General features: G+C 37.2%; 1 protein-coding gene across 2 annotated transcripts in view; it reads right to left on the reverse strand.

Moving 5' to 3' along the window:
* Positions 1-6,032: 6,032 nt before the first annotated feature.
* LOC133516942 (protein yellow) overlaps positions 6,033-12,022 on the reverse strand; it is a 29,912-nt gene continuing 23,922 nt past the window's right edge. For both annotated transcript variants that reach the window (XM_061850007.1, XM_061850006.1), the window contains exons 3-4: positions 11,271-11,459; positions 6,033-7,506 (exon numbers count right to left, since the gene is read on the reverse strand). In XM_061850007.1, coding sequence (XP_061705991.1) covers positions 6,449-7,506; positions 11,271-11,459 — 1,247 coding nt within the window. In that variant the 3' untranslated portion in view covers positions 6,033-6,448. The remainder of the gene's footprint in view (positions 7,507-11,270; positions 11,460-12,022) is intronic.

The following is a 12,022-nucleotide window of genomic DNA, read 5'->3' on the forward strand; positions in this document are numbered from 1 at the left end:
CGTTTTACAGTACATATGGCTCTTTAAATGTTCGACACAGTAACGTAATATGCTAATTTTCGCACTAGTGCTATAAAGTAGCACCATATGTACTGTAAATACAATTTAGATTACTATAGAAATTATGCAATTACAAGTAGCTACTTTTCTTTGTCACCGCCCGTGTGGTTTATAGGACACATATAAGATTGCACGCGCGCCGCTCCGATCAGTTGCGCATACTGGAGGCCGAGTTGCAGGACAGCAGAGCACGGACACGAACAAAAAGTATTGGGTTTGGCGGATCGCACGAATGGTCTTCAAGGTCTCAGGTGGCCAAAGAGCAAGCTCCACGTTAAATCAGCCCGTTTGCCGGTTTCAATTATGAAAGCTTAATTTATTAAAAGAAAACTGGATATGGTTCAAGATCCAAAACACCCAAGCCAGTCGCACTTCCGAGCGATGCCAAAGGTTGAGCAGCAAGAGAGTCCAGATAACATTGGCTCATTTACAGGCTATCTTTTTCTGCAGCTTGCATGGAAACGCACCTCGATCGGACGGTCCGGCCTTCGGCCGTTTGTCCACTTCCAAGCTTTGCTCTCTCGCAGCTTAACCTTCGGCATTGTGGCATTAAAACACTTGGCCATTAGATCTTGTCTGTAGCTCGGCCTTTGTGGAGCTTAGCTGTCAGCCGCCCTATGGAAGTTCGATTCCAAGCTCTGCTATGCTGCTGTACAGAAGATTGGACAGTCTTCTGTCCTAGGTGGGTGTCGATTTTCGGCCTCGCTTTATCCTTATAAAAACTCTTCGTTTATGAAATATGCCCTTGTATAGTACATAATCGAACTCAATTCTCTTAAAGCTCGGATTTTCGACTCTCTTCTAGACGTTTCCCTGATACAACCTACCATTTTTTTTTGATTTAGCACGGAACACAGGGGCTTCGTGAACATTTTCCGCCCGGAGCCTCGCAAAGGCTAAGGCCGCTCCTGCACAGATATATTATATACCAGTACTTCACCAGTTACCTTCATACACTTAACCACTGTAACTATAAAAGATGACACTAGTAAACACTTGACCGTAATATTGTTCTGTAAGGTAAGATGGGGTAAGACGAATATAGTTTATTTTGCTAGGGGCAAGAAAAACAGTATGAGGATTCCATACATGTGTTTGTCTTGTCCCAGTGCCGATTAGTATGTACTTCGTTAGACCCTTAATCATTTTTAAGAAAAAAAAACCGACTTCAATGAGGGAGACCGGTGAAAGGACGATTATTGTTGATTTTGGATTTCATACAATGAAATTAAGACGGCGTCCTACGCCTACACAGATAAAATAGATATCTTAATTCAAAACGCAAAACTCTCTTGCGCACGGTTGCTTAAAGAAAATAATAAATTGCTTAATCCAATAAATATGTCTTGAGTTAAAAACAACATGATTTTTTTAAAGGAGAACAAACATTACATTTTCAACGAATGACGAAAATCATGTTCGTTTAAGAAAATTAATTATTTATTCAAGACATACTAAACTTGGCGCTAAGAGATTTCAGCTCTAGATATAAATAATATCATATTTCACATTGAGTAATGTACTCTTGAACCAATGCTTTTTCTTGTTTTTATGGAAAAATATAATTCTCAATTCAATCAGAGTATCTAGCAATAACAAATCATGAGACTTTGCATGTAGCATTTCATCAGGCGTAACACATAAATTAGTAAGGGGCATATTTTCTACATGTTGATTTTACAGCTGATTTTAGGTCTTTCCACCGCGATACAACTGGCTGACGGTTTTTAAAAATTTAAAACAGCATCTAAACTATCATCTGACAAAGTATCAGCCGGGAGGCGATGACTGACGAATAATGCCCCTGGCCCGCGGTCTATTATGCTCAGTCTCGCGTTAACTACCTACGCCTTAGGGATGTACCTAAATTTTGTTTACGCTTCGTATGAATAGAATCAGGCCAATACCCAAGAATATGCCGAACCAATATCAACTGATTAAATTAAGAATTAGTAATAAGTGATTTAAGTACGAATAATATTTCTTACGCTTGCAGAGTAATAAAACTAATAAAATATATCGAAAACAAAAGAAGCCGGTAGTCTGTTATGATTGTATGGAGTCAGGACATAAGCGGCCAGATTGATCTTCAGCGTATTTGTCGTCAAGAGTAGATCGGATGGAAATTGTAAGAGGTTCATCAACTGGGACCGTGCCCATTGCAAATGGTGAAATATTGAGCAGCGGAGATATGTCTATTACCAGTTGCGGTCACAAAACTGATATAAAGAAGATTACGGATGTGGTTCACGTACCGAACCTGAAGTCTAATCTTGTTTCAGTCAAGAAGGCGGTTGATAAAGGCTGTAGCGTAGTTTTTGGTAAAATTGGTTGTAACTTTTATGATTTTGATGCTTTTTCTTGTAAAAGTGATATAGATTTACATGGTTCTGTTTGTGGTGGACTGCATTCTTTAGACAGTACAGTCAACCTACCTCGTCAATTATCCGCACTTGAGACACACCCCGATGTTTTTAGCTTCAAGCTTTGGCATAGACGTTTATGTCACCTGTGCCGCATTGGAATGGATCAACTAAAGAAAGGTCATGCATTAGGCGTTGACTACACAGCGGTGGACAAGGAACCATGCATCTCTTGCATCGAAGGTAAGCAAAGTCGGAAACACTTTAAGATGGTTTCACAAAAAAAGTCAACCTCAGTTTTAGAAACTATTCATTTATACGTCTATGGTCCCCTGCCTGAATCGTCATTTCAAGGCAATAAGTATATTATATTTTTTGTAGATGATTTTTCTCGTATGACTTTTGTTTACTTTATTACTTCAAAAGCGGAAATAAATAACAAGTTTTGTGATTTCCAGTCCTTAATAGAGAGGAAAACGGGAGCAAATATTAAGGCGCTGAATATTAATAGGGACAATTGCATTAATGGTGAATTTTTAAACTATTTACAGAGTGAAGGAATTCAATATCAAACATCAGTTCCCCGAGGTTCAGAATATAAAGATGTCGCTGAAAGAACTAGTCTCTCGATTATGGAGAAAACCAGGTCAATTCTTTCCTGTAGCGGACTTTCTTCGGCCTATTGGCAAGATGCTGTAGAGATGGCGGTGTACCTCAAAAATAGATCGCCCCATCGTGCTCTCGAAGGCAAGACGGCGTACGAGAAGTGGTATGGTAAGATACCAAAGTCTCATTTACGTGTTTTTGGATGTAGAGCTTTGATCCATGTCCCCGAATGTCATCGGAAGAAACTGGACATGAAAGCGTCCGAACACATTTTCGTCGGATACTCAGAAGATCCGCGTAGTTATTTTTTTAGCAGTAAAGTTATGAAGAGTAGAGATGTGATTTTCTTTGAAAATAATTTTCAAGATTTGAAAGGTATTAATGATAAGCGTGGTGTTCTCTTATCCGAACCAGCACTTATACCTCTTCTCTGTTCACGAGTGAACTTTTTACGTAGTTCTAATGAACTAGCACCAGTGTCAAGCATTGTTGTCGATAACAAAGTACCCATGACTGCCCATTCTTAGATTAGAATCTAAGAATGTAGTTGCAGAATCTAGGTACAATTTGAGATCCAGAAACCCTAAATCTGTTGCCAATTGTGTATGTATGCAGACTTCATCCCATTAGTCTTTGGATGAATGCTATTCAACACAGGCTGTGAATGCAGAAAGTAAAGGTAGGTGGTATCAAGTTAATCGGACACGGCCTGACAAGGAAATATGTTTTTCCGCTAACAAGACTCATAATAAAGTCCTACCTAGTGTATGGGTTAAGGTGAAGAAAAATGTGCATTGTAGTTGTAAATAGTTAGCCGATTTCTTATATTGCACACGCATTGTTATAAGTCAAACTCCTTTTAAACCGAGTAGTATATACTAAAAAGGTTGTTAAAGAGTTTTATTATACTCGCCTTCCATGTCGATGACATTGTCATGTCATGTATTATGTCATGTCATATTCGAATAAAATAAAATAAATATGTTTTAGTTTAGGTTTTCGTATTAATTGAAAACCTATTGGAGATAAATATATTTGAAAGGATTTTGAGTATAAAAATGCAATTTGTCGTAAATATTAAACGTATTTTGCTTACGACATAAGATAAAAAGGGTTGCTAATTTGCGAAGAAGGTAATGTAAATAATCCTCTTTGTGTGTATATCTTATCGTTAGAAATTGATTGAATATATTATTTTTTTCGTTAATACATTTTTGGTCGTCGATTATGTGGCTTTATATGTATTTCCATAATGCGAGTGTTCCGGTACTTAAAAGGAACTTTGATTTGGGCATTACAGGAAAGACGGTGGATGTTTATTTAGCTATGCTGATGCAAATCGGGCCGATTGTCCTGTACATCGTCGTTCATTGTTCGGATTGTTCTTCGTTGTGGCCGGTGGCGCAATTTCGGGGGAGAATAAGAAGTGGAAATTGCTTGTTCACCGACCGAAGCAGATGTTGCGTGCTTGTCCAGTGCGGCGAAGGATGCTGTGTACTTAAAGCGGTTGATGTTTTAATATAAGGTAAGTCAACTATTGTCTTTATTAATAATTCGCAGTCTGCCTATAATTTGGCCTAGAATCGTGAGAGTCTGAATGGCGGGTGTACCTAAATAAAATTAAATGAAAACCATACCATATTTTTGTACCTAATTTGTACTATTTAGTACCTCCTTTAAAAAAAATTGTACCTCACGGTACTTAAAGTAATCACCAAAAAACAGGTCACCCGCCATCCTGACAGTCAGAATGGCGGGTGTACTTTATTACGCTATGTTCCCGTGGTTATTGATAAATTCTATAAAAGCCAAATTTTTGTACCTTTTTTGTACCTTCATATTCAATTATAATACGAGTCATTTTATTTTTGGTTTCCAAGTTTTACTCATTTTATATTTTGCTTGCTATAACAATTTTGCAGGCGTTATAATTTTTCAAATTATCGATTTAATTTTTAAGAAAAAACGCTAAGGTACAATTATTTTTATTACCTACTAAAAAAGGCTAGGCGCCAATTCAAAAAAATCTTCCTAAGAAAAATCATTTTTAAGACACGATTTTCTGAGCTATTAGAACTTAACAGATTAAACATTAAAGGTACTAAATCCTGGCGTAATAAAAATAATTGTACCTTAGCGTTAAAAAAGGCTAGGCGCTAATTCAAAGAAATCTTCCTAAGAAAAATCATTTTTAAGACATGATTTTCTGAGTTATTTGAACTTAACAGATTAAACATTAAAGGTACTAAATCCTGGCGTAATAAAAATAATTGTACCTTAGCGTTTTTTCTTAAAAATTAAATCGATAACTTGAAAAATTATAACGCCTGCAACATTGTAATAGCAAGCAAAATATAAAATGAGTAAAACTTGGAAAGCACAAATAAAATGACTCATATTATAATGAATATGAAGGTACAAAAAAGGTACAAAAATTTGGCTTTTATAGAATTTATCAATAACCACGGGAACATAGCGTAATAAAGTACACCCGCCATTCTGACTGTCAGGATGGCGGGTGACCTGTTTTTTGATCATAACTTTACGTACCGTGAGGTACAATTTTTTTTAAACGAGGTACTAAATAGTACAAATTAGGTACAAAAATATGGTATGCTTTTCATTTGATTTTAGTTAGGTATACCCGCCATTCTGACTCTCACCTAGAATCCAGTCCGTCACGACAGAACCAAGCACATAGTTGATATATTTTATTTTATTATAAAATATGTCCTATTTAACTGACAATGTTATATTAATATGCTATACTTCTACTTTAGAGATGTGGGCTCAGAATCGTGTAAAAGGTATAGGTTTATGTTTATAACCATATTTTAATTACGGGGGAGTATGTTGTATATTACTGGCTAATCAAAATTTTGAATTTATACTTCTTTTACACATTATGTATTCCTTTGATGTCAGTTGTTACTTCAATAAACTAAGTCAACAAACAACAATATATTATGCCGTAATATAAATTTATAAAAAGAAACCAAATAATAAAAGCGATATATATTTATTGTCATAGGACATGTTATACTTAATTATTTTCAGACATTAAAATCTAACATCTAACATGACAATCATCACTTATAGCTCTCTACTATAACCTCTTTTTTAAAGTTATATTATATTTTATTATAGTTGTATGTAGGTAATTATCAATTAGTGATGCTCATAAGGCCATCTATATTTCTATAACATAAAATAGTAATTACCTTTGTCATTTTAGCTTATTATGAGTTTGTTACCTCGCAGGATGTATGCAATTAAATATAATGCACATTCTTTCAAATTCAGAACAACAAACATACATATATCTAACCACGCTATCATTCTCCCTTTAAATTATAGGAATTAGTAACGGAACATGCATCTTCGTCAGTTATCATATATCTATTTAAGTTACTTATAATTTAGACGTTTTCGTATACGTCATAACTTCTTTGCCACCATTTACTCGGTTGAGGTGTTCTATTAGGCATCTGTGTTAGCTTGGGAGTGTACGCTGAAACTTGAGGAATTATGTTTTTTGTTAGCTGAGGATTATTAAATGGCTCTTGGTTCTGGCTCTGCGGGACCGCCGGCGCTACATATGGCGGCAACGGTTGGGGGTTAGGGTTTAAGAAAGGATCATAATAATTTGTTAGTTCAGTATTTTGGACCTTATAATACTGCGCCGGCAACTGGCATGCCGTTCCTTCGAGCAGTTTGTCTAATGGTGCCGTATAAATTCTGAAATTGATGTCGCTGTAATCTAGCTGCGATTCCAAGAACACCGCCATCCTATCCGACATCACCCACACGTTGCGTTCTGCATCAATTTTCACGTCACTCGGGAAAACTAACCCGACGTCATCCTTATCCACGATGGCCACGTTTTGCGGCTTCAATGGTCGAAAAGTATTCCAACATCCAATTGCGTTCTGATCAATCAGATCGAAGAGTTGCACACCACTCTCGTCCATGACTTTGGCAGTTGTGTGGCTGTTGGGGCCACGGTCCCCGACCACTTTAAAATCGCGGTATGATCCACTGACTTTCGTTTCGTCTCTCAGAATACGAGTAGAGACGGCGAATTCAGTATTACTGGAGAGTGGACTGAAATAAAGAGTTCTAAAGCCGTCTGGGCCGACTGCAGACGCACTGATCCCAAAAATTCCTTCAGATCCCCATTGGAAATTGAGACCTGCAATATTGTAGTCACCAAGAAGTGGGTCGGGGAAAAAGTAGCTGTGACTGAATCGCCAGGATTTGTTCTGTCTCCAAGAATAAGCGATGAGACCATATCCGAGTTCATCGGAAAAATAGGCAAAGGTGTCGTCACAGGTTGGGCCTTCGTCGAGGGCTATGTTGGCAATGAAAGTGGAGGGCACGATGTCCTCAGGTCGAAACACGTACCGCCGGATTCGCTGGTCTGTGTTTAGGTCATAAACGTTGAGACTGTACGGGCAGAGGTTCGTAACGTTCGGATCTGTAAATAACGCAACATTTTATTACATCAGATTGGTTACCATGGGATGGATAATTGTATTCAGTTGATATACTTAAAATTTTGAGTCTGTAGGCAGAAGTAGGGTCGCTATCTCTGTAAATTTTTTTCTACTCTGTGGTTCGTCCTTACAAATGATATCTTGTCAAATATGAGGATATACAGGATGATTCAGTAGACGTGAGCAGGACCAAGCCTGCGTATTCAGTAAGTTATAAGCAACTGTTTCGTACCAGTATTTGTGAGATTAACGTTAATTTAATTTTTACTGTTCTAATAAAAAATATTTATTTTAAGTACAACATTTATGGTCACCGTTTCATCCATTACAAATGACAAATTAAATGTCATCGGAGTCTGGTTACTTTTGAAAAATCGTATCTCACTCAACTGTGACATTTTATTTTTTCCATAACCAAACTGCTGTCATAACGGTAAAAGAGGTTTTATCTTTGTTAATTAAGTGTTAATTGTACCTGGGTATCTACGCCCTTAAACTACGTCCACAAGAGAGATATGGGCATTGTGAATGTCATCTCGCATTGTGTGGTAGGGCACAGCACAGCGGATGTAATTCCAGATCTAGAGCAGAGCCCAACTGGGGAAGTACTTCCACCTTACAGAAAACCGCAGCCAAATAACACTAGACCCTACTCATAGTGTTGTGTTCCTGCCGGTGAGTAAGGTTGCCAGAGCTCAACGAGAGGCGGGAGGGGGTTAGGGTCGGTAACGCGTATGTAACTCCTCTGGAGTTTGCAGGCGTACATAGGCTACGGATACTGCTTACCATCAGGCGGGTAGTATGCTTGTTTGCCACCGACGTAGTATTAAAAAAAAGTGTTGTAGGGTGTCCAAGATTGTAGATAGTCAAATTTGTCATTAAAGAAAGTTAGATACTTAACAGAAATAAAAACCGACCAAGAGCATGTCGGGCCACGCTCAGTGTAGGGTTCCGTAGTTACTCTTCCGTCACAATAAGCTAAACTGGAGCTTAAAGTATAGTAAATTGTTAACCAAGGGATGAAACGGTACCTTTCACCCGAGTTAAACAAATAGGCAAATTTGCATAATCAGTACCTAATTAAAGTAAGTCTTTTTACTATGAAGGGGAAGCTTTTTGCGATGCGATAACTCAAAAACAGCTAAACTGATCATGTCCGCTATAGTTTTCATTTAATGTATTTCTTAAGCTCTACTTCCACGATTTTTTTCATATTTTTTTGGCCTATGGTTGCCCCCCCTCTAACTTTTGAACCATAGGTCCAAAAAATATGAAAAAAATCTTGGAAGTAGAGCTTAAGAAATACATTAAATAAAAACTATAGCGGATATGATCAGTTTAGCTGTTTTTGAGTTATCGCAAAAAGCTTCCCCTTCATAGTAAAAAGACGTACACCCACAGTTCATCCCTTGGTTAACAATCTACCATACTTTAAGCTCCAGTTTAGCTTATTGTGATTGTGACGGAAGAGTAACTACGGAACTCTACTCTGAGCATGGCCCGACATGCTCTTGGCCGGTTTTTTATTATGTTATCAACTCTTTCTGATTACGCTTTATAACTACATTATCATGCAATATGTTTGTACTATGGTGGAGTCGTTAACTACGTGTACCACATCACCACGTGTACGTGTAAACGAGAAAAATGAATTTTACCGACAAATTACTCCCCATACGTGTTTTTTCTCAACCGTTTTCAAATTTCAGCCGTTTAAAATTTAATGGCGCCAAATCCCGGTATTTGCGCACTTGGTAAATTAATAATTATCCGAACAAATATCAGTCGCACATGTGTAAAAGAGGTGTTATTCGATATGTTTTATAAATAATAATAATTCTGCCTATTTACGTTCCAATTCAGGGCACAGGCCTCCTCTCGTGTGCGAGAGGGCTCGGGCTATAGCCCCCACGCTAGCCCAATGCGGATTGGGGACTTCACATACACCTTTGAATTTCTTCGCAGATGTATGCAGGTTTCCTCCCGATGTTTTCCTTCACCGAAAAGCTAGTGGTAAATATCAAAGGATATTTCGTACATAAGTTCCGAAAAATTCATTGGTACGAGCCAGGATTTGAACCCGCGACCTCCGAATTGAAAGTCGGACGTCATATCCACTCGGCCACCACCGCTTCATTTTATATTTTTTTTTTTTCAAAAACGAGGTTATTGATCCTCTTTTTAATGTTTGGATTTTGAATCTGTTTACGATACTATCTGATAGTAGGTACAGAATATTTCTTAAAAATTAGGGTAGAAGAGTTTTTCATAAATTAAGGACACGAGTCCAAACATGACGACCCTCTTTAACATAGTAGGACCGATAATTGGTTACTTCACAGTTTCTTGCAAATAATGTCAATCGATCTTGATTTTCCTGAGGATTAAATATCTATATAGGACTCAAGGCATTTAAGTCACACAAAGGTCAGAAATGAGAGTTGAAGTCGGACGCTCGCAGTCAACGACTGAAACCTCTAACAAAATTATATTGTAATGTGACGTCACATTACATTAGTCTGTCCTAAATCTATGGAAGATCAAGAAAATTGCTATTTTGAGCCTGAAATATTGCGTTTTTGTAATTTTTGTATATAGTTGTCATACAATTTATTTTTCAATAAAATGTGAGGAATAAAATGGTACCATTTTGTTTTTTCTTTTTGAAAGTTTTTTTTTTTTGAGAACTTGGAGCTTCGTATTTTTTTTAAAACCTCAATATGTCTTTTTAAATTCCACTTTTTTATAATGGATGGCTCATTTTATATTCATTTAGCAAAATTTTGTTATAATATTCAAAATGTGTCAAGTACCCAATTGGACAGTATGCCTAATTTACAAAGTGCGTCCGAATAATTAGTTTATTGCCTAGAACGGAGTCGACGTTCATTGAAGGGCGTACAATTTAAATTTTTTGGAAAGGGGAAATGCTAATATACAAGTTTACTTCACGAAAATTATTAAAAACTAGTGCATAAGCCAATTCGTGGGATTAGTTACCAAGCGGACCCCGTGAGCCGTAGCAATAAGCCGGGACAAACTCTAGGAAGAAGAAGAATAAGTCCATTCGAAAACCTTTCAGTGTAGAGTTTGGGCGGAAAGAGAAGAGTAGTAGAATGTCCCATACTTACATTTCACGATTCTTCTCTTTCCGAACGGATAACCTTAGTAGGTATCATTATGTTCACAGTGTTGGCAAATAGCGAGTCGAGTTGAAAGTTTCAAAGGTTTCAACTTGAAACCCACCTTATCAGACAAGATTAATAATCTTGCTGTCTTTAATCTTTCACGTTGGCTACATGTTTAATAAAGAAAATCCTCTAGTGCAGTGGCCCCATAAACAAATCAATGTAGTTTACTAAATATTATATAGGGTTAATATATACGATATTTATTATATATAAAAAAATCAATGCGAAGGTAATTAAGGTTTAAATTAGTATAATTATCAATCGGGTACCAATTACGTTAAGAGCTAGAATATTTAAGGGAGAAATTCAAGGGGTTGGTGTAAGTAACAGCACCACTTTTTAGCTTGGCACCATCCAGTTTCTTAAAGCCTAGGAACACCACTACGAGGATCAGAAGTCAAAATATGATCTAATAATTATGCATACGACACGGTTCTAGAGATTCTGGTCTATAAGGCGTCGGTGGTTAATTCTAAGTTCGAATACCATGTGCTTCTTGCCTCCTAACCTAATCACGTATGATAAATTATGTGATTTTTGTACATTGAACTTACCATATCCATAGGTGCCGACGTCTAACACCCAGAGTCTGTCGCACTTGTCGGCTTTGATCCTGTAGACTGTGTTGAGCCCATTTTCACAGTCGCCGAGCGCATTGCCTGCCCAATTCGGGTAGGGGTTTAGTTTTGGCGATGGTTCGTAAGGTGCATCCAGCGGGATATAGTTCAAAGTCGCAGGTACACCTATAGAAAATAAAAGTTCATATAAGGTACTGAAAATTAAAGAGAGGGAACAGTATATTTGCTTCCTAAATAAGAACCGAATTTAAATACCAACAAAGACAGTAAGTACAATAAACAAATAGCAATAGTTACTCGTATTTATTCAGCCAACATGCATTAATTATAAATGTGCTATACTATAAATCAGCACCGCAATAATCAGGAACAGGTTTGTTCGTGCGACATACATTTTTCATTGAAGGACTAGCTACTTATAGACATGCGTGGAATTATGTAACCATATAACTGTTTGTATGTCGGCTTACTTGTATATGCACGATATACCTTTTTGTACAAAATATTTAGGCAGTGTGACCCATCTGTTGCGGGTAAAATTATAACAAATAAAGTATAATTTGCATTGCTTAGAAATACTACCTATGCCGTAGAATGTTTTATGTGATTCTCGTGGATCCGTAGGTATAAAGCCTTATTCCACGATGTACTTTATTAGTTCGTCATATTTGTGGAATCGTTATTACACAACAGTGTCTATAGTACAGTCACCTGCAATAATATGTTAC

Source organism: Cydia pomonella, chromosome 4 (genome assembly GCF_033807575.1).
Source record: "Cydia pomonella isolate Wapato2018A chromosome 4, ilCydPomo1, whole genome shotgun sequence".
Lineage (NCBI taxonomy): Eukaryota > Metazoa > Arthropoda > Insecta > Lepidoptera > Tortricidae > Cydia > Cydia pomonella.